The sequence below is a fragment of the Poromitra crassiceps genome, assembly GCF_964638095.1.
Source record: "Poromitra crassiceps genome assembly, contig: HAP1_SCAFFOLD_171, whole genome shotgun sequence".
Classification (NCBI taxonomy): domain Eukaryota; kingdom Metazoa; phylum Chordata; class Actinopteri; order Beryciformes; family Melamphaidae; genus Poromitra; species Poromitra crassiceps.
This window is the reverse complement of record NW_028152206.1, coordinates 327,697-350,861: the sequence shown is the minus strand read 5'-3', so window position 1 is coordinate 350,861 and position 23,165 is coordinate 327,697. Positions and strand designations below refer to the sequence as shown.

At 45.4% G+C, this 23,165-nt stretch overlaps 1 protein-coding gene across 1 annotated transcript; it reads left to right on the top strand.

Annotated features, from left to right (window-relative positions):
• Positions 1-1,830: 1,830 nt before the first annotated feature.
• Positions 1,831-22,908, top strand: LOC310770678 (angiotensin-converting enzyme-like; the record flags this gene model as incomplete). The annotated part of the gene is made up of 14 exons (XM_083663415.1): positions 1,831-2,248; positions 7,432-7,608; positions 9,339-9,426; positions 11,271-11,414; positions 14,262-14,453; positions 15,090-15,187; positions 15,346-15,515; positions 16,885-17,108; positions 17,231-17,375; positions 18,529-18,627; positions 19,157-19,279; positions 19,385-19,591; positions 22,271-22,389; positions 22,886-22,908. Exons 1-14 carry the CDS (start codon positions 2,027-2,029, stop codon positions 22,906-22,908), a joined length of 2,031 nt encoding a protein of 676 aa, XP_083519541.1. The 5' UTR covers positions 1,831-2,026.
• Between the last annotated feature and the right edge of the window lie 257 nt (positions 22,909-23,165).

Sequence of the window (23,165 nt, the reverse complement as noted above, 5' to 3'; positions counted from 1 at the left end):
TATCTGTACAAAAAATGCTATAGCCACTACACATTTCAAACTAAACTACTGAACTGATGTAGATATTAGGCTAAGCTGCCTCATGTGACATTTTATTGAAAACTTCAACTGGGAGCAGAAAAGTGCCTGACTTCATTTGCACCTGTCACCTGTCATCTGTCAAACTGCAGTGTGAATCATGTAATAGTTGATATTTTTGTATTAAAATGAATCAACTGTTGTTCATGTTGACTAAAAACATGTTTTAGTTATCAGCAATGGTGCATGACAATTGTTTGAGGTGGGGTAAATAAACCTTTACATCATAAAAAGGTGTCCCCCAGGTGAGATTCGAACCTGTGTCTCAAGAGTTGTAGATTACATACTCAGTGTTCTAACACTGTAGCCTATGTCACGTGAAAATCCTGGCCATTTCATTGGCTGTCAATCTGCTACAACAATACGTGGCTGGCCGCCGCGGGTTGGGTGAGAGTTCTCGCTGAGAAGAGCCTGGTGGCGCGAGGTTAGGTGAGAGAGAGAGGCTGGCTCACCTGGGATTGGCTGGGGGAGGGGAGCTGCGTGAGAGCCTGGGAGAGATGGCTGTGTGTGGAGAGGTGGAGAGCTAGGCTAAGCTAGGAGAGAGCTAGCGAGAATAGCCGTGGGGTTTGTTGTTTTCAGCCGTGGGCACGGCCATCAGTGCTCTTCGGGTTCGCCATGATGACTCCCTGCGTCGGCTATGGGCGGAACACAGGAACCAAAGCTTCAAAGATGTGATGTTATGGATCCGGCAAGTTTCTTCAAGTACTTATTTGAATACTTCGTTTGGTATGTCCATGCTTCTTATTTTTTCTCTAGCTCTGGCGAGGTTCTGGCTGCTAGCTACTGCTGCATTTCTATGGCCGGGGGAACGAAAACACTGTGGCACACAAATAGACCAGACAAATAGACAAATTATTGTTAGTATTATTATTGTTATTGTTATTATTGTACAAGTAGTGCTGGGTGATAAAATAATATTATGGTTTATGGCAGTGATTCTTGCCATAAACCTCACCCGTCCTGCAGCTCACCAAGCTGGCCATGCAGCTTCACCCGCAACTCGGCTGCTGTGTGGCCAATGAGACCGAATGAGACCAGCATCACTGATGATGTCAGATTTATGACATCACTGATGATGTCATCAGTGGGATTTATGACATCCCTGGTGCTTTCACAGTGGGATTTATGACATCACGGATGATGTCACAGTGGGATTTATGACATCACTGATGATGTCACAGTGGGATTTATGACATCACGTTTGATGTCACAGTGGGACAGACACACAGAGCCCGAGCTCCCATTTATGTTGGGGATATATAGATAGATAGATTAGATATGGCCAAATGGTGCGAATTAAAAGTGCAATAGAACACAAAGTAATCTAAGAAGGATAGAACATCAAATCAAAATCATTGCATTGCCTAGAGACTAAAATATATATATAAAAAAAATGGGAGTGAGATGGGACGGGAGTCATTCTACCAGGAGTGGGACGAGACAGGATTTTTTTTTTTACCCTGGCCTGGGATTGGCACGGGACAGGAGTGAAAAACCACTCCCATGTCATCCTCCACTTTAGACTGCTGAGAGAGGCAAGGCTGCAGAGAAGTGTGGGCTGCTTTAAACGGCTCCTTAACAAGGAGCTGGCTGTGGCTTCTGTGCCTTTCAACCAGCAGACAAGGGTGAGGAAGGAGGTGTGTGAGGGAGTGGATGAGACAACAGCCCCAGGGTGGAGGTGTGTGAATGAGTGGATGAGACAACAGCCCCAGGGTGGAGGAGTGTGAGGGAGTGGATGACACAACAGCCCCAGGGTGGAGGAGTGTGAGGGAGTGGATGATACAACAGCCCCAGGGTGGAGGCGTGTGAGGGAGTGGATGATACAACAGCCCCAGGGTGGAGGAGGCGCACTCTCACTTCACGAAAAGGTTTTTTTTGCCTCTTCTTCTAACTCTTCTGACACGTTGCACTGTAGTGTGTTTCCTCCCTGAGAGCCAAGTGGAGCAGGATGGACAGCTTTGTGTCAGCAGCGCTGCTGCTGCTGCCGGTCTTGGGACTGTGTGAGGCTCTGCCTGCCCGCTGGCTGCCGGGGGAGTACTCCAGCACCGCGGCTGAAGCAGCGAGGTTCGTCAGTGACTACAACAGCACGGCCGAGGAGGTGTTCTTCGAGAGTCAAACCGCCAGCTGGAACTACAACACCAACTTGACAGACCACAACTCCAAGCTGCAGGTAGGTACGACGACGGTTCCATGTCATTGGTCGCACACCCCAAAAGTCTGAAAAATGTCCCATTGGAGAGAAAGCCCGTTTATCTGACAATAGATAAAAAATAAATAAAAATTTAAAATAAAATTAATAAAAATAAATAAATAAATAAATAAAAAACTCACGTTTTGAGTTGAGTTCCCCTCCATTCCTCGGGCCCAGGCCGGTGTCATGTGACCAATGGGCAGTCTATACAGAGATTAGGCATGTTGAACTGGTGTGAGTTGAACCTTTCCCATAGAGAGGTCCCTGCCCGGACTGGCACCTCCCACTCACAAATGGATGCACGGTAGAGGCTGACATTATTTCGGGAATCCTGTGGGGTTTGTTTTGGTTTTTACCTACTTGTTTTTACGAAGTATGTTTTTGATATCTGATTTTAATTACTCTGCTTGAAACTTGCTTCTTATTGATATTCCTTTTTACATTTCTTTTACTACAGTGAAGTTGAGTGGGCTCTGAGTTTCATTGCAGGTGACAGATGTTTGCATTGTTGCCGGTATGACAAGAAACTTGAAAACTTCACAGGAACAAAGTAAATGGGAGCCGGCGGGACAGGAATCATAATACCGTAATTTCCGCACTATAAGCCGCACCGGAGTATAAGCTGCAGCAGCAAAATTGCCTGTTTGTTACATATATAAGCCGCACCGGACTATAAGCCGCAGGTGTTTTAATGTTTTTTTTTTTTTTTTTTTAATTGTGTTTTAATGTTTAATTACCATATGTAAGGGTTCATGCACAGAGGGGATTGTCGGGAAAGAGATGGCTGTTTGAGGAAGCTCCCATTTATTAACATTTCAACAAAACAACATAACACAACACCACCTGTGTTTTTATTTACAGTGCACACAGTGTCCGCGGTGTGGTGAAAAGAGGGCAAGAGAGGAAATTAAAACAGAAGTGGATTTATAGTTAGAAAGAGTGCTAAAGAAGAGAGAATTCATTTTTTTTTTCTTTTTTTTTCCGGAAAAATCCATAGATAAGCCGCACCGTTATATAAGCCGCAGGGCCAAAAAACGGGGAAAAAGCCGTTATATATACCGTAAATTCCGGACTATAAGACGCACCGGTCTATAAGCCGCACCTTCAAAGGTGACTATTTTTTTCTTCTATAAGCCGCACCGGACTATAAGCCGCGGGTGTTTTGATGTTTAATTACCATATGTAAGGCTTCGTGCACAGAGGGGATTGTCGGGAATGGATGGCTGTTTGGGGAAGCTCCCATTTATTAACATTTCAACAAAACAAAAGTCAGGTCACTAATCCCCAGACAAAATCACACATTGTGGTATTTTTTGTTTTTTTTACAGTGCACACAGTGTCCGCGGTGTGGTGAAAAGAGGGCAAGAGAGGAAATTAAAACAGAAGTGGATTTATAGTTAGAAAGAGTGCTAAAGAAGAGAGAATTCCGTTTTTTATTTTTTTATTTTAGTTACCCACAGTACTATTGACCAGTCCAACTCAAAAGATATTCGGCAGTTTCACTTTGAGCTCTTGTTCCGCCGCTGTCCATCAATGGTTATGACGAGTCTCGCTGGGTACAGTACGCCAAAGCGATATCCATTGACTCGATGATGCTGTTGTATGTTGCGCGTTTCTGTTGCACCAACGCGGAGGTCCTGCCGGGACGAAAAAGCGCGTACCCTCCCAGGTGAGGGGCTTCTTCCCCGCAGCCTGGAGGATGAGTTGACGGTCGGGCCAGCGGAGTAGGCAGATGAAGATGGCCCTCGGTGGCAGGCCGGAAAGAAAGAAGAAAGGAGGAGGAGGAGAAACCGCCACCTCCACAGCCAGCCACCTCACACACCCCAACTGTTTAATAGTGCCCGGCTCGCATGCCTCTCGGTCGGCTGGCCGGACAATATATGCACCCCGCTGCAGCAGCACCTTCGGGAGGTTTTCTCACTGTGTTCGGGACTTCGGCTCTAACTCGGCCAGATGGCTGGACACGAGTGAAACTCTTCACGGTTGCATTATTTTCTTTAGTGAGTGAGTGGATGGACTTCTGCACGTTTTCAAACTTGTTTTCAAGCTGCTCAAAACCTCTGAGCGATGTCGGACTTAATCGATAGTGTTTCACGGAGTAAAAGTTTAGCCCAAGCGGTGTATCTCCAGCCTCCAGCAGGTGAGTCATTTCCTCATTCATGGCGTGATTGCTTCGTCTTTTTCTTTCTGCTTACCTGTGTTGTGTTATGTTATGTTATGTTATGTTGTTAAAAGAGGGCAAGAGAGGAAATTAAAACAGAAGTGGATTTATAGTTAGAAAGAGTGCTAAAAAAGAGAGATTTTTTTTTTTTTTTTGGAAAAAATCCATAGATAAGACGCACCGTTATATAAGCCGCAGGGGGCAAAAAAGGCCAAAAAACGGGAAAAAAGCCGCGGCTTATAGTCCGGAATTTACGGTAGTTTATATAGTTTATATAGTTATATATAGTTTATATAGTTTATTATAGTCCGAAATTTACGGTAACAATAAATCAGGTTGATATAAATATGTAGTTAAATAAACAGTCGGAATGGGAGTCATTGTTCTTAAGACGGGCAGGAGTTTTCTTTGTGGGACTGGGTTGGGAGGGACAGGAGTGAAAATCCACTCGAGCCCTGGTTGATTTGGAGAATGACAGGCTCAGTTTCCTCCCAAAGTGGCCAACTTTGCTTGCGTGTTCTGAATAAATGTGCAGGGGGTCTTGCGAGCTTAATATGTCAACTGATTATTTGTTCAACTGTCGGACTTTTTGATATTTTTAGTTTGTGCTGTAAGGTTACCCTTAAACTTTTATCTAAGGATGCCTTTAGGAAAAACATTGTTGCATAAAATCACCCAAAGATTACCTTAGGATGTAGTAAGGGAAAACCATTCGATCTAGAGTGTTTGCTCTTAGCTACTTAACTTAAGTATTCCCTTATATGCTTGTCAAAAGTATCGATAGTATCGATAAAAGTCAATACTAAAAATTTGAAACGGATACAATACTCATTTGCAACAGGTATCGATAGTATCGATACGTATCAATACTAAAAAATTGAAACGGATACAATACTCATTTGCAACTGTATCAATATCAGCAGTGCTTTCTCTTAATGAAAAATCAAACATACCACTGATTTCTCCCTCCCTGTCATTGGTGGGTATCTTTTGCTTCAATAAATTCAAAGTATTCTGATAGGCTGATGACTAGAGCAGGTATAATCTGCTGTGTTGTGATAGGCTGATGACTAGAAGCAGGTGTAATCTGCTGTGTAAGGTCAAAGTTTTTAGTGAATTTTATCAGGTCTAGATTATGGAGAAGCGTGCATCTGTCCGTCCATCTGTTTGTTTCTTTTTTATGCCTCTTGATGTGTTGTCATCCCGCCGCGTGGTATCGAAAATGGTATCGAGTATCGATATTTTCCTGGGTATCGGTATCGAAGTAGAAATTCTAGTATCGTGACATCCCTATTCCCTTATGAATTATGCGTTGCAACAAGGTCCTTAGTAACTAAATTATTTGTGTAACATAAGCCGTTTTCCCACATGCGTACCGGAAAATTACCTGTAAGTCAATATCGGACATTTCCCTTCACACCTCTCCTCTGGCATGTGGGAATCTATCAGCGAAATTGCCTGTATGTGGGGGGGGGGGGCGGCACTGCAGAGCGGGTGGGGAGTGACGTGTCGGCAAAACTCTGAATGGTGAAATAAGTTTGCTTGTTTATCCGTTCACCTGCATCGCGTTGAAGCACTTTTTACAGACTGGCTTCATTTGATGTGTCCGGGCTTGCCTTGGCTGTCGGCAACGTAAGCAAAATACTTCCACTTTCGCTTCGTGCATTTGCTTAGTCCCTGTCGGGCTGTGACTTAAGGAGGAGGACGGACTGTGGCCAGAGAGCGAGCAGAGAGGAGAGGGGAAAATCAGCACAGCACACCCACACATGAAGCTGACATAGGCTACTGCTCTTATTATCACAAGATCATTTCGCCAGTTTGCTTTAATGTGCGCGAATGATTAGATTATGCCCGCTGGAACATTAAGCAACGTGTGTACACCTCGCCCATGAGAGTGTCGCGGAAAATGACTGCACCCGTTTCTCACTAGTATCCGCTAAAGCGCATACCGCTCTTCTGACAGGCTGGAAAGTGGTGAAATCTCCGCGACGACGGGGTCGCGCTTATACCAGCACGGCGCCTTTCTCACATGCAGGCATTAGACCACGTACCGGTCATTTTGCGGTACAAAGCGCATGTGGGAAAAGGGCTAGAGTAACATACCAGAATGGCTGAATTTATGGTGGTTGAAGAGGCTCAGACACAGAGAGAAAAAAGGAAAAGAAAAAAAAACATATATAAGGACGTTCAGTGTTACAACGTAGTGCTACCAGCCACATACGGTGCTTATGTGCTTCTAGGAGATGCTGTGCGTGGGGCCCCACGCAAAGGGTCCGCGAGTCACCCGTCACCCTTGACCTCGTCAAGATAGGCCAGAAACGGGTCCCAGACAGGGAAGTTCAGAGAAGTCTCCGAGCAGCCAAAGATGGCGAGTTCTGCCTCCGGCTGAAGGTTTATTTTGGAGGCCTTAAGAGTACCAGTCAAATATCCTGGCCCAGAATCCCGCTAGTGAAGCACAGAACCAAAAGGCATGAGATCTTCCACGGTTCTTTTGACAGAGATTTCTTGCATTGATTTTGTCCATTATTTCTGGCCACATCCTCTGTTTGTGCATATTTTTTTTTACGGCTGCTGCATCATAGAAACAATTACTTTGTATAATTTGCTTACGCTTGCCACATTCTACAAGGAGAATAACATTTTCATCTTCGGTCCAGTTTGGCTTTCTATGTCTATATTCTCATTGTTGTCCATTTGGAAGAAGCTAGCTATAACATGCTGTCAAGTCATGTTAATGTTGAAGGATGCTGTGAGTGAAGTGAGCAGAGTGAAGCGTGCGTAACCATGGTAACTGAAGTGCTCTGTGCTGTATTCTGACAGTAACTACCGTAAAAACCTCAGTCTAAACACAAGCAAGGAGTAAACCTAAGATCCTTTATGGAACGCTCCTAAGTGAATCCCTCAGCTTAGGCAAAGATATTGCCTAAGGGACAAATTTAAGATTGAAACTTAAGGTAATATTTGCAGAGATGACAAACTCATTCCCCCCATGGCTCTATAGGTAAATGCACACCTAGAAAAGCAGGCCTTCACCGAGGCCTGGGGGAAGAAGGCCAAGCAGGTGTTCCCTCCTGAGTTCGTGGACACGTTCCCTGTGCAATTCACTGACGTCAAGAAGCTGATAGGCCAGATCAGCAGACTGGGAGCCGCCAACCTGCCGGAGAATGACAGAAAGGAGGTTTGTTGTCATCATCATCATATACAAGGAAGTGGGTTCTGTTTGTTTCAATTTCTGTCCCACATTGGATGATGTCATCAGTGATGGTCACTCGAGAACAATTGTGATCTCACTGATGATGTCACAATGTCTATGAAGTTGAGCAATTGTGCGCTGAGTGATGTCACTCGAACACTGCATGTGGTTTTATTACTTTATTAGTTAGTCTGAAGTAATAATTACACTTCAGGGTTAAAGTGGGTGCATCTCATTGTAAAATTGGACTTCAAACGGCCCAAATCTGGCTTCAAACGGCCCAAATTGGGTTTCAAGCGCCCCAAATTTCACGCGCGTCGGCCCATATCGGCCTGGCCTGCTTGGTATCTAATGCCCGGCCTGAATTATGATCCCAGTCCGCCCCTGTTTTTAACTATATCGCCCAGCCCTACTCATGATATATAATATACAGTCTCTAATGTATGATTCAACTTTTCCCATGTTCTAATCTAGTGTAAAAAAGCAAACAAACTGAAAAAAGAAAAGAAAAAAATAAACAAAAATCGCAATAAATCGTAATATCGAATCGCAATAATCGTAGAATCGCAATACTTAACACGTTCACTGCCAATGACGAGTTGATACGTCAAAAAAAATCCAACGGTTGACTGCCAATGACGTGTTGATACGGTGGGACGTGGATCAACGCCCCCCACGTCTCCTATAAAAATATTGGAGCCACCGAACGTGTACAACCCATTCCACCGACCCACTAAGTGGCGACAGTGCTCTCCAGACTAGAAAAAGCCGAGCCAAAACTGCAGGGGAACGCGCGAGGAAACCATTATCATACTGTAAAATGGATTGGCGAAAACGCTTTCGCTTTCGCGCATTATCGCGCTGGGAGCTGGCGGTGGGGGATTGCAAATTTGCATAATAGATTATGCGTGCAACACACTTTGAAACAGCGGCAGAAAGCCCACAATCGCACGCAGCTTCATTGCAGCTGAGCTCACAACCAAAACGACTCATGCAGACTCGCCCAAAGAGCAGCCGCCAGCAGCCAGGCAGCACAGACAGGCAGAGCCTCGCTTGTGACAAACGCTGCAAAGCCATCAGAGACACACCCACGGAGGGAGGAGTTTGAAGGAGAGGGGGGTTTCCTGCTGCTATGGAGGAAATTACTGTTCAAAACTATTGTTTAGATGTCTGACGTCTTACGCCAAAAATAAATGGTTAAAGTGACTGTTCTATCGAATTTCACAAAAAGCCATTTATCTCAGAATAAATTTTCAGACGCTGAAACCATGCTGTATTCTACTGCTAATGCCTACATCACTACTAACTCTACAAACTATCTCTTTTAGACAGAGAAAGCACACATTCTATTAGTTCTTTTGAGATCATTTGTGTTCACAAAATCTTAGCAGAAAAGAATCCTCGGCTCTTGAAAGATGAGCCAGAATCCTCAAAAAAAAACCTTGGCAGAACCTACCTACAGTATTGAAAAAACGGCTGGCAGTGAATGTGTTAAGAATCGCAATATAAATCGAATCGGTACCCAAGAATCGTGATAGTATCGAATCGGGAGATAAGTGAATCGCCACAGCCCTAATATATATAATGTAATGTACTACTATATATATATGTTATATATATAATATATTATATTATGTAATGTACTACTATATTAGCAGAAATGCTGAACTCTTTCTAAAATGAAAGCATGACTTCCACTCTTTTCTTGTCTCCAGTATAATGAAATTCTCAGCACCATGGACAAAATCTATTCAACAGCCAAGGTGTGTCCAAAGCCAAACCTTTGCTGGAGCCTGGATCCTGGTAAGTTGGTATAAATACATTTTCACATGAATTATTTGAAACCGATTTCTTCGAATATCTGCAGAACAATCTCTGTTGTGTCTACGGGTGGAAACCTGTAATTACACATCCGGAAGATACAGGCTCTCGCATGTTTACAAGGGCTTGGTATGGGAAATGAGCGCTAAAACGAAGTGTGGAGATAGGTCTGGCTATGCAAGACTACTGCGTTGCCACAACGCAATTCCTTTTTTAGGTAGGTAGTTAGGCAAATATATATATTTTTTTTTTACCCTTTATTTATCCATTCCAGGGAGGACCATTGAGAGCAAGCTCTCTCAAGGATGTCCTGATTACAATAATACAATTACAATGACAAAAGTTGCAGTACATCATAAAAATCACAGATGCAGACAAGTAAAAGGGCTATCCAAAGCAGGTGCATCTCCTATGTAATGCATCCTCAAGTAGCGCCCTGAACGTCTCTATGGAGACCATGAATGTCTCTATGGAGACCCTGAACGTCTCTATGGAGACCATGAACGTCTCTATGGAGACCATGAACGTCTCTATGGAGACCATGAACGTCTCTATGGAGACCCTGTAGGTCTCTATGGAGACCCTGAACGTCTCTATGGAGACCCTGACCTGAACGTCTCTATGGAGACCAGTCTGTCCAGTTTAAGAGAGTCCTGAGGTTTTGCAACTAGCCCTGAAGAAGGCCTTATGGCCGAAACATGTTGGCTGTTTTATTCTGTTCTATGAAGAACTAGCCTTATATTAAAGCTTTTTAATGAAGAGTGCCTTGGAACCTTTTTTGATGAGTCCTGAAGTTTGTTCCATCTATCAGGAGCATCAAAGGTAGGTCATTCCAGTAGGTGGAATGACCAATCTGTCTGATATCCTGTAGCTCTAAAACTGAAAAGAGAAGACAAATAAAAAGTATGGTTTGGCTGGTTGTTGACTCCTCCTCTAAGGTTAAATTTTAATAATCAATAATAATAATAAAGGGGATTCAGTTCTAAAAGGAGTTGGCTAAACGTACGCCACTTTTTCAGAAGGGGGGCAGCGAAAGTGATGTAGTAAATTAACGAGTAACATAACTAATTACTTTTGATACCAAGTAATAAGTAAAGTAATCTTTTTACTTTTTCAAAGGAGTAATCAGTAACTAATTATATTTCCTGGGGGCACGGTGGTGCAGTGGTAAGCGCTGTCGCCTCACAGCTAGAAGGTACTGGGTTCGATTCCCACCTGGGACGCTGTGAGCGCTGAAGGAGTGCGTGCCCGTCCGCATGTCCTCGAGTGCCCGCCGCCCGGGTGGGGTCGTCAAAAAGGGCCTTTCTGTGTGGAGTATGCATGTTCTCCCCGTGCCCCCTGGGGGTTTCCATCATATAGGAACCCCACACCAAAACATGCAATATCATGGTTGCTGATGTGGTGCCTCCGCTAGTCGTTCGGGGCGCCTGTTCCGAGGGAGGGGAACTCGTTGGAATAGCGTGATCCTCCCACGTGCTATGTCCTACCGGTGCAGCTTCTCCTGTCAGGTGAAAAGAAGCGGCTGGTTAACTGCCCATGTCTCGGAGGAAGCATGGAGCCAGTTTCGGCTCTCCTCAGATCGGCAGAGGGTGGAGCAGCAACCAGGATAAATAAATTAAAAAATTTGCACTAACGGGGGATAAAAAAAAAACTGGAAAAAAGTAACTAATTACATTTCCTGAGTAACTTGCCCATCACTGCTAAGTGGACACATATCTATTGTTTTAGCCTCCTCTTTCTGTTGGAGGCGAGGCCTCAGCGTCCCTCTATTTGCTGTCATCTCTGTGACTGAGGGTGTGTTGATTTTGTTGTCTCTCTCTCTCCAGAGCTGACATCTATCATGGCCAACTCCAAGAGCTACAAGAAGCTGCTGTACGCCTGGGAGGGCTGGCACAATGCATCAGGTGTACCTCTTCGGAAGTACTACCCCCAATTTGTGGAGCTCAGCAACAAGGCCTCTCAAGCTGATGGTAGGAACTTCACCATGACCTGACATGTTGCAAGAACATTACAAGTCAAAAGTTTGGATACATTTTTCTTTATTTTTACAACACTATCTTCTATCTATCTTCTATATATCTATGTATAAAATTAAAATTGAGTATGCGGGCTTTGTCTGTTTCAAGTTCTGTGTTCGGCCACAGCTATGCCGTTTTACGTGCGATCGGGCTGAAACCTTCGGGTGTGTAAAGGGCACCCCTGCGGGTGACCTGACTGAGCCAAATTTTTTAATTAAGGTTAATTAGCTAATGATGTGATGACATCAGCAATGATATCATCAGTGATGATGTCATAAGGGCGCGCGCACACACACACACACACACACACACACACACACACAAGGAGGCATTGTGACAAGACTGATCAGTGATGTCATAGGGGGGTATACACACACACTGTCAGGATCAGAGTCAGACATGTGGATCTATTCGCGGGTAGTTGAGGGCCACGGGAAACTTGGTAAGTCTTGAGAAGCTGGGGTGTTGTGGAACTTGATGGCTGGGGCTGCACTGTTCGAGGTTTGGGAACGGTTGCAGAAGTTGCAGGTTGCAGAAGTTGCAGGTTGCCGAGGTTGCAGAGGTTGGTGTGATCCTTGATGTGAGTTTATGAATCACTGGCCAGGACCTGCAGGAGCAGGCCCTTATAGACCCGAATATGACATCACCTGTGTTATGACATCACCAGCGAAAGGCATGAAAGACACTTATGAATCATGACATCATCAGTGATCGATGACATCATAGTAGGAATGACGACGTCAAAGTAGGAATGATGACGTCATCCTAACAGTACCCTCCCCTCAACGGACGCCACCTGGCGTCCAATGAGGCCATCAAGGATGGCATCTGGGAGACAGAAAATCCGCAGGTTCTGGTGGGGGTGCTCTTCAGCAGGTGGTTAGACGCAGGTGGTTAGACCCCAAAGGGGGTGTAGGAGAGTGAGGTGCTCTTCAGCAGGTGGTTAGATGCAGGTGGTTAGACCCCAAAGGGGGTGTAGGAGAGTGAGGTGCTCTTCAGCAGGTGGTTAGATGCAGGTGGTCAGACCCCAAAGGGGGTGTAGGACAGTGGAGGTGCTCCTCCCTAATACTGGATATCGAAGCCATAGATAGACCGATACGTAGACAGAACTTCTACCGGGTCCGGTGGATCCTCTGGAGCCGGCCATCCCCCGGGGCACGATCCAAACATGGGAGGCTGGAGACCATCAAAAGGGTCAAATGCCGCCGTCTCCGAAGGCAGAGCCACAGGGGGATCTGACTCAGCGAGGCCTGCCCTCCCGACCTGTAGTTTGGGGAGGTCACTCACCGCCTCCTCCTTTAAACGCCTCTTATTTCTTCTTGCTCTTGACCGAGGGCTGACGACACTACGGGGACCTCCCAGCATCAAGCTGGAACCTACGTGTGGGTCAAGAACTGGAATAGGCTGCTGCTGAGGTACGGGTTCAGACTCGGCGAGGGGAAGGTCCACAGGTTGTGCCTCAGGGACAGCAGACTCGGAGTCCCCCTGCGGGGGGACGGAGCTGATCTGCAGGCAGTGATTGAACTTCTCAATGAGACGATCTACAGTCTTCTCCAACTCCTTAACCTTCTTGGAGACACACTGCCACTCCTGGGTCACGTGAACGCTGCCCAACCGTATGGGTTTCGGGGTTGAACCCGTAGAGTCTTGATCCACTGGGAGTACCACGGGCCGGCGAGCGGTGGGACCACTTACTGGACGCCGGGAGCAGGAGGAGAGGTAATGCCCGGCTCGACCACAGTACAGGCAGCTCCGGGTGTCCAAACGGCGCTGCCTCTCCTCTGGTGTGATGCGAACCCTGCCGGTCAGATCACGGTACAGATGGCTGCTGGGACTCAAATGTGGCTGCCCCTGCTCTGGGATGACGCGAACTCCCCCCCCAGAATATGCGCTTAGCAGCTGGAGGCGGCCGAGAGGCAGAGCTAGAAGCAACGGCCGCTGTGACCGGGGGGGTAGCAGGTCTGGAAACCTCCGGAACGACGGTGCGCTCGGAAGCTGGGGCAGGAGGGGCAGAAGGCTGCGGAATGACCCCCTCAGGAGGGTTTAGTCCGTCGAGAAGATCTAGCCGTTTTACCAGGAGGGCGTACTGATCCTCGGCCTTGGAAGCCAGAGCCTGGATTGCTTCTTCCTGGTGGGCAATCAGGCGACCGTCGAGAAGATCTAGCCGTTTTACCAGGAGGGCGTGCAGGAGCAGGCCCTTATAGACCCGAATATGACATCACCTGTGTTATGACATCACCAGCGAAAGGCATGAAAGACACTTATGAATCATGACATCATCAGTGATCGATGACATCATAGTAGGAATGACGACGTCAAAGTAGGAATGATGACGTCATCCTAACACACACACTGATGATGTCATCAGTGATATCATAACGGGACACATACATACACACACACACACACACACACACACACACGGAGGCATTGTTGACATCACTGATGCAATAACATTTAGTGAGCAACACACACACACACACACACCCGCACTCGCCAATTGGGCAGGCGAGGCCACGCAGCAGCCGAGCTACGGGCGAGGGCGCGTAGCGGCCGAGCCTAGGCATCGAGCGAGCGTAGCGCATCGAAAGAACTTCATACATAGGATCAACTTCACTATTTATACTTGTGCAAGAAACAAGCATTTAAGCATAAGCTTTTAGATTGACATGACCTTAAGATCATGAAAAACATTCAATCAGGGGCGTTCAAACTTTTGACTGGTAGTGTGCACAGTACATTCAAAATATATATACATCAGGCAAACATCTGACAAGATGAACATTATGTCCTGTCTAGGTTTTAAGGACACTGGAGATTACTGGCGCTCCTGGTATGACACTCCAACGTTTGAGGAGGATTTGGAGAAAATCTACAAGACCGTCGAGCCCCTCTACCAGCAACTGCATGCTTTTGTCCGCCGCAAGCTCTACAAGCAGTACGGCCCCAAGTACATCAACCTCCAAGGACCCATCCCAGCTCACCTGCTAGGTAGGGCAGATGCACCTTTTGATGTTGCCAGTACCTGGCTGGAGGGATGAATGTGTGTTACATACTAGACTAGCCTATACATCAACAGTTATTATAGATGCATAGGAGGAAGTGAAATGTAATCACACCAACTCCTGGTGACAGTCCACAGTATCGAGGGAGGCACGCCATTGCCTGCCAGTCATTTTGTCTCACTGCTTTAAAGAAACGGTGCTTGTGAGTAGAGATGTAATGGTATGAAAATTTCACATCACGATTATCGTGACCAAAATTATCACGGTTATCGTATTATCACGGTATTCGTAATAAATTGCTGAAAATGTTCAAAGAGTAGTGAGAGACTCACTGAAATCATGTTACGTTTTATATTGAAAACTCAGACCCAAAAAGGATTGATACACTCACTGAAATCATTTCTCCAAGGCTGCACGTTTGCATCTGGGAGACGGTTGCCAACTTTGGTTGATGATGGACAGTATTTACCATGTTTTTCAAAGCACTGTAACCATGGTAACACGGTAATCACGGTAACACGGTTTTAATGATAATGAAAATTTGAAACGGTGCGGTTATCGTAAGGAATTTGATCAGCAAGTTGATGCTGATGCTCGAGTGTCTGTTCTCCCTCTCCTTCAGGAAACATGTGGGCTCAGACCTGGCACAATATCTATGACATGATGGTCCCCTTCCCTGACAAACCCAACGTGGACGTGACTGATGAAATGGTCAAACAAGTAAGTCAGGGGAAAGCTGACATGACTATGGAAAAAGTGAAATTCAGTTGTTAGGTCTTGCAGACAATGAAATCAAACCCTTTCTGTTTTTCTGTTGAAGGTTGCTTTGCTAGAACCCACTGAGGTGAAGCATTTCATTGTTACCTCTCTTTCTCCAGGGTTACAATGCCACACGCATGTTCCATGTTGCTGAGGACTTCTTCACCTCTCTGGGCTTGTTGGAGATGCCCCAGGAGTTCTGGGACAAATCCATGCTGGTGAAGCCTGTTGATCGGGAGGTGGTGTGCCACGGGGGTGCCTCGGACTTCTTAAACCGCAGAGACTTCAGGTAGACAACAGAAAAGGTCCTGCGGAGTCAGCTTAGAACATTTTGCCTGGATGGAAAGTCAAAAACTTTGGAAAGAAATTTAAGCAAAAGCCTTTAGATCAGAATGGCTTCAAGTTCATGAGAAATGTATACATTCAATCAGGTGTCAAAACTTTTGACTAGTACTACTGTATTGATCTGCCATTACCGTTGATAATACTGTAACGGCACAGGCGAGGCTGGTATCGAACCCGGGTTTGTCATTCGTAAGCGCAACACATTAACCATTAAAGGGACCAACATGCTCACTTTATGCATAGAGACCGGATCGCTACACTGCCTCCCCTCCCCTGCGCTTCCGCGTACTCTGCCGCCAATCATCCCGTTTATGGCGTCCTTCCGCTCCCTCACGCAACCGGGGCGCCCTGCGCCTCCGGTGACCGCACCGTGATCCCTACCGACTAGGGGTGCACAGATCGATCGGCACGCAATCTGTATCGGCCGATTTTGACCTCATATATGCGATCGGCTGATTGCCGATATTTCTTTATATTAAGTTACTGTATTAAAACTGCTGTCATACAAAAATTTACAAAAAAAGGTTATTTTCTGTTCCAAAATAGTTTAAAAACAATATACAATATAAAATTGCTTGAAATGCTGCCCATTGAAAATCAAAGCATATACGCTGGTTTAGTTGCTAGAACAATATCAATATACATACTTTTCACACCAAACTGAGCGCAACTTGAAAATAAATAAATAATAAGTATGTTATTAGAGTAGTTGCAGCCAATTTAAATTCTGTCACTTGGATTTTGCTGTTTGAAGATAGTTGTTGAGCTGAGTAAACCCTGCAAAACCTCTCTGCAGAACTAATACAATTTAAACAATTACAGCAGTTAAACATATAAAACAAGTAAGGAATGTAGCTTTTATTTTTATTTATTTTTTATAAAAAAAAGCCCTATCACTAATCAGGCTTTCCAACAATATAAAATACAATACCAATTGGTATTATTAAAGGGGAGAAATAATCGACCGAATTAACGTTTCCAAACTTTTTTAATCCTACAAGGTAATCGGTGATCAGTCGATGATCGGTTGGGCAGATATTTCCCATAGGCAATCGGTGATCGTGGCAAAAAACGTGATCGGTGCACCCCTACTACCGACAGATCCCACTTCTGACACCAATATAACGACACAGGCAGGGCTGATTTCGAACCCGGGTCTGTCATTCACAAGCACAACATGTTAACCATCAGACCAAAGGGACAATCCGGTTGGCCAAGGACCAACGTGCTCACTTTATCCATCGAGACGGCTACAATACTGTCGTTGATTATACTAACTGATAAGGAATGAATTGATAGTTCCTCCTCTTCAGGATTAGGATGTGCACCACAGTGACTATGGAGGCTCTCTCCACCGTGCACCATGAGATGGGACATGTGGAGTACTACCTGCAGTACAAGGACCAGCCTGTAGGCTTCCGGAGAGGAGCCAACCCCGGTTTCCACGAGGCTATCGGCGATGTCCTGGGTCTCTCCGCCTCCACACCCAAACATCTGTACACCATCGGCCTACTGGAGACTCTGACCGCTGACCATGGTAATTATAATAATAAACTTCACTTAAAAAGCACCTTTCAGAATATAGTGACAACCTTTTCGAAAAACAATCAATAAAATTCACGAGTTATTAAGTGCTTTATTTGTAATCACTTCCTGCAGAGACTGACATTAACTTCCTGTTGAAGACGGCTCTAAGCAAGATCGCGTTCCTCCCCTTTGGCTACCTAATCGACCAATGGAGATGGGACGTGTTCAGCGGAGGCACGCCCCCAGAGCGCCTAAACTCTGACTGGTGGTACCTCAGGTTGGCAGTTAAGATTACTCATTTGATTTAGATTTTTTAATTTGTTTACAAACCCCCCTCCCCCTCCCATCCCATCCCATTTTTATCCCCCATTAGTGCTAATTCTAATGTATTTATCCTGGTTGCTGCTCCACCCTCTGCTGATCTGGGGAGAGCCGAAACTGGCTCCATGCTTCCTCCGAGACATGCCCAGCCGCTTCTTTTCACCTGACAGGGGAAGCTTCACCGGTAGGACATAGCACGTGGGAGGTTCACGCTATTCCAACGAGTTCCCCTTCCCCCGAACAGGCGCCCCGAACGATCAGAGGAGGAACCACTTCAGCGACCAGGATATTGCATGTTTTTGGTGAGGGGTTCCTATATGAAAGAAACCCCCAGGGGGCACGGGGAGAACATGCAAACTCCACACAGAAAGGCCCTTTTGACGACCCGACCCAGGCAGTGGGCATTTGAGGACATGCGGACGGGCACACACTCCTTCAGCGCTCGCAGCGTCGCGGGTGGGAATCGAACCCAGGACCTTCTAGCTGTGAGGCGACAACGCTACCACTGCGCCACCGTGGCCCCCTACTCATATGAATCTTTGGACCAGCTGAGAAAACGTGGTTTGGGAAAGTGAATGATTGATGCAAAAATGATTGGTGCCGAAAATGGTTCTTTGGAGTAATGCCATAGAAGAATCCCATAGACAAACACCTCTCACGCCAAGGTTCTAGACAAACACCCCTAACGCCAAGGTTCTAGACAATTTATTTGTATAATTCACAAGCATGTCTCAGAGGGCTTCACAGAAAATATGTCTAGCTAATTCTAGCTGACACAACAGTAGCAAATTACAATACTAATAATAACACATTGAACAAGGGGTGTGTGTGTGTGTGTACCGTCCCTCAACACCTACTGAGGTGCTCTTGAGCAAGGCACAACCCCCGACAGCTCTAGTGGAGCTGCTCAGTGGCCAGCAGTACATGACTGTGGTTTTAGTGGGCAGCTCCCAGAGATGCAAATATGTGAGATGCGCGTGCGAAGCGTGCAATATTTCTAGTAATAATAATACCGTAATAATAATAATTCAATTTGTGTAGTGCCTTTCAATGACCCAAACACACTGGAAACTGAATCCATCTATTCCTTCTGCCATTACTCTTTAAAGGACAAAATACCAAGGCGTCTGCCCGCCCACCAAGCGCACAGAGGAGCACTTTGATCCGGGGGCAAAATTCCACGTTCCTGGAAACACACCATACATCAGGTAGCATCCTGTCCAAACATCTCCAACTGCCACATCTGACTAACTGTTAGTCAGATGTGAAGAAGAAGACCTTTGGTGTGCCTTGTGTTAGTCACTAACACAAGGCACACCAAAGGTCGTCTTCTTCTTCTTCTTCTTCTTCTTCTTCTTCTTCTTCTTCTTCTTCTTCTTCTTCTTCTTCTTCTTCTTCTTCTTCTTCTTCTTCTTCTTCTTCTTCTTCTTCTTCTTCTTCTTCTTCTTCTTCTTCTTCTTCTTCTTCTTCTTCTTCTTCTTCTTCTTCTTCTTCTTCTTCTTCTTCTTCTTCTTCTTCTTCTTCTGGGCCCCAAGATGAAAAATGATGGTTAGATACAGTAGGTGGTGTAGAAATGCAGGATTTTCCTGTCTCTCTCTCCCTCTGTCTGCATGTGTGTGTGCTTGTGTGCAATGGCTCGATTTGGATAGACCTAAGAGACTAGAGTGTCAGATGATGGTAAATACAAAAAGGTAAATACAGATGATGATGTGATGGTGGTGATTATTATTATTGCAGGTATTTTGTCAGCTACATCCTGCAGTTCCAGTTCCACGAGAAACTGTGTCAGGCAGCAAAGCACACAGGCCCTCTGCACACGTGTGACATCTACCGCTCCAAGGAGGCGGGGGCCATCTTAGAGTATGTGAACTCATAGGGCCTCCAGAGCTGACCACATTTACAGATACGAGCAAGTCATGTTTAAGGATGCAGTTTATGGATGCAACCATTTCAATCTTCTTCCAGGAAGATTCTTCGGGCTGGCTCTTCCAAACCTTGGCCTGAAGTGCTCCAGGAAGCCCTGGGCACCAACAAGATGGACGCCGGTGCACTGATGAGATACTTTGAACCCATTATTAAATGGCTAGAAAAGCAGAATGTGAACGAGACCCTGGGCTGGCCAGACCTCAACTGGCTCCCGCCCATCCCTGAGGGCTACCACTCAGGATATTGGTAAGCTCCGCCCATCTCTGAGGGCTACCACTCAGGATATTTGTAAGCTCCGCCCATCTCTGAGGGCTACCACTCAGGATATCTGTAAGCTCCGCCCATCCCTGAGGGCTACCACTCAGGATATTTGTAAGCTCCGCCCATCCCTGAGGGCTACCACTCAGGATATTTGTAAGCTCCGCCCATCCCTGAGGGCTACCACTCAGGATATTTGTAAGCTCCGCCCATCCCTGAGGGCTACCACTCAGGATATTTGTAAGCTCCGCCCATCCCTGAGGGCTACCACTCAGGATATTTGTAAGCTCCGCCCATCCCTGAGGGCTACCACTCAGGATATTTGTAAGCTCCGCCCATCCCTGAGGGCTACCACTCAGGATATTGGTAAGCTCCGCCCATCCCTGAGGGCTACTCAGGATATTGGTATGCTCCGGCCATCCCTGAGGGCTACTCAGGATATTGGTAAGCTCCGCCCATCCCTGAGGGCTACTCAGGATATTTGTAAGCTCTGCCCATCCCTGAGGGCTACCCCTCAGGATATTGGTAAGATTGCACAGGCTAATACTGAGTAGACAAAAATCCACCTTCTACCTACCTTTGACATACTGCATATATGTCAAAGGTAGGTAGAAGGTGACTAAAGGAAAACGACACACATTAAACTCACCTGTAGGAATGTAGATTAAAATCACAATAGCACCAAAATACACAGGTCAGGTTGACATGTTTAGATGTTTTGACATGTTTAGACTTTTTCTCTTAGAGTAATTTTAGTGATTCATTTCTATATTTCCATTGTTAATGGTTAATGGCAGATGGGATTTGTTGCCGTTTTCTCTACACCTGGGCCGTTTCTCAATAAGCGTTCTTGTGTGTTCTTGCGTTCTTGTGTCCCTGTGAAACGTCATCAGTCGCAGCCCAAGTACTGTTCCAATACAAAGTTCACATTTCGCCAAGAACGCTTAAAATTCCCGGATGTGTTCTCGACACGCCCACTTTACCGAGGATGCTCTGGTTGGTGACTTGTGTCAACTTGGCAAGGCAGATATCCCAGCATGCATTTCGGCATAAGCAGAGGCAGAACGCAGCAGAGAAGACGCCATTAGCTCCGGAAAGTTTTTTACAATTTAAAGTTTTATTTCATCACTAAATTAATTTCTGATGACTTTTGATGCCTACAAGCAGGGTAGTAGGTTTCAATAAGTGCCACTTTACGAACATTTATGGCGAAAAATGGCAAAAAGTTCCAGAGCACAATTGGCTGCTTCTACATCAGCTGAGCTTTTTATTTGTGTAGTACTGCAGGCGGCCTCTGCGCTGGTATTGCGCAATACTCTCAAGAACGCATCGTCTCAAACTGCCAACAGCGTCATGTGTGCTTGTGACCTAGCAAGTTCATTCTTCCAAGAACGACTAGCAAGAATGTTCTCCCCAAGAACCCAAGAACAAGAATGCATTCTTGGTATTGAGAAACGGCCCTGGTGTGCATATGCATTTTCCTTCTCTCAATTACACAGGTGTCTGTCATCACACCTGATCTCATCATGTGACTGTATCATGTGACACTTGACCACTATATCTATGATGGCGTCCTGTACTGTCTTGTCTGATGAAGAGCATGTAGCTCGAAACGCGCTACAGCAATAAATCTGGAGAAAAGGAGCTCTGCGGTGTGCGAGTAGTTTTTATTCTTTTTGTCTCACTGACATCACAGTCTGCCACGATACGATTTCGATTCAATTAGCCCTTTTCACAGCTGCCATTTTGTGTCTTAAAGGCAGGGGAAACGCAGGCACTGCAACCAACTCACTAATTAGGGCCCCAGCACTGGAACACCTAAATGGACTGGAAGTTGGACACCCTAATTAAGGTTTTGGTGCACCTGTGAAACTTCCTGCCTTTTAGACACAAAATGGTGGCTGTGAAAAGGGTCTATTCAGGGGCCTGCGATCGATATGAGATGATATCGCCCATTTAACACAATCAGTTACATTTCCATCAACTCACAAAAAGCAACTCAAATATTTGACAAATGTATTTTATTTCTGAGCTCTTCCAGGCATTTATATGAAAAACAATCTGTTCAATCTAAAGTTTAAGTGTAAATGATTTTTTTAATCAGTTAACATAAAGCAGTGGTTCTCAAATGTTTTCACGTGAAGGACCCCTAAACTGACAGAAATTAGACCACAGACCCCCATTTGATATGATGTTGTCGCATGTTCCCCCATATGATAATAAGATTGATGCTTTTAGATGTTTTGTTACAGAGTGTATAAAACCCATGACCAAAATAGTCATTGTGTTACTTATGAATGGAATCATAGCGAAAATAAATTACCCCCCGTTTGGCTGGGGACCCCCTGGAACCCCCTCAAGGTTCCCTGGGAGTCCCCGGACCCCCATTTGAGAACCACTGCCATAAAGGGCCCTTGATGACCTTTCAATTATGAACATAATCAATGCCATGCTTGGATTTACAAGGTGTATCTTCAAGATGACGATAGATATCTCACTTTGCATCAATACACGATACGATATTGATGATGTAGCGATACATCAATAATAGCTCGATGTATTGTCACACCCCTACAAACAAACTAACTACTGTATCTACCTACCTATCCTGTTTCATTGACATAACTAGCTACAGTATGTAAAAAGAGTATCAATTATTTGCCTCAGCTGGAGAAGAACCTGGAGATGTCCAAACACACCATGGAGTACGGACAGAAGGCCCGTCTGTACAACTGACTTCCAGGATGGCTCCGTCAAGTGCTTCATCACCCGCAGAACTGGAAGAGGTGCGTGGGGGGGGGGGGTTGCAGCAGTTGTACTAGTTACACAAACATTTCTGAGTCTGGGCTGCTCAAATAGCCATAGGCACAATAGTTTTATTGGTTTAGTTAAAGAATAACTGCGCACTAAACCCTTTTTCTTCAGCTGAAACCCGATGTATGTGATACAAGTTTATTTATTAAGAATAGTGGTGTAATAGTATGGATTCAGATCAAAATCCTGACATTTTAGTGTAAGTCAGAGATGTATGCATTTTTTATTGTACTCTGTTCTTACAAATGTGATTGTATGTTGTAATTTTGATACGATGTTGTAATTTTGGTAGGCTATTGTATTCCTGTTTGCTTCTCTTACTTTTCTTCACAAGTTCCTTAATGCTTGTTTGATTTGATCATGTGCACGCTTACATAGCTTAATCCAGAGCATGTTGTTGGAAAGTGAACAACGTATGTGAGCAGCAAGAGACTCCGTGACCATGTTTAAAATGTGTTTGTGTCTCAGAGACTCTTTCCTCGTCACAGTGAGAGGCTGAGATGCTGATTGAAAACACTGTTTAAAAAGGAGACTCTTCAATCATCTTCAAAGCCCCTGCCCTTTGCGTAGGGAAACCCCTTAGGGTGCCAGTGGCTCTCATCGCTCCAGGTTCCCCTCAACTCAAGAGACACTAACATTTAAATGATGAAGCTTGGAAGAAGGTAACAGACCTGTGGAGCATTTAGCTGAACATATAGTAGAGAGATGATTGTCTCCTGTTTAAATGCACAATATTCCCCCACAGACT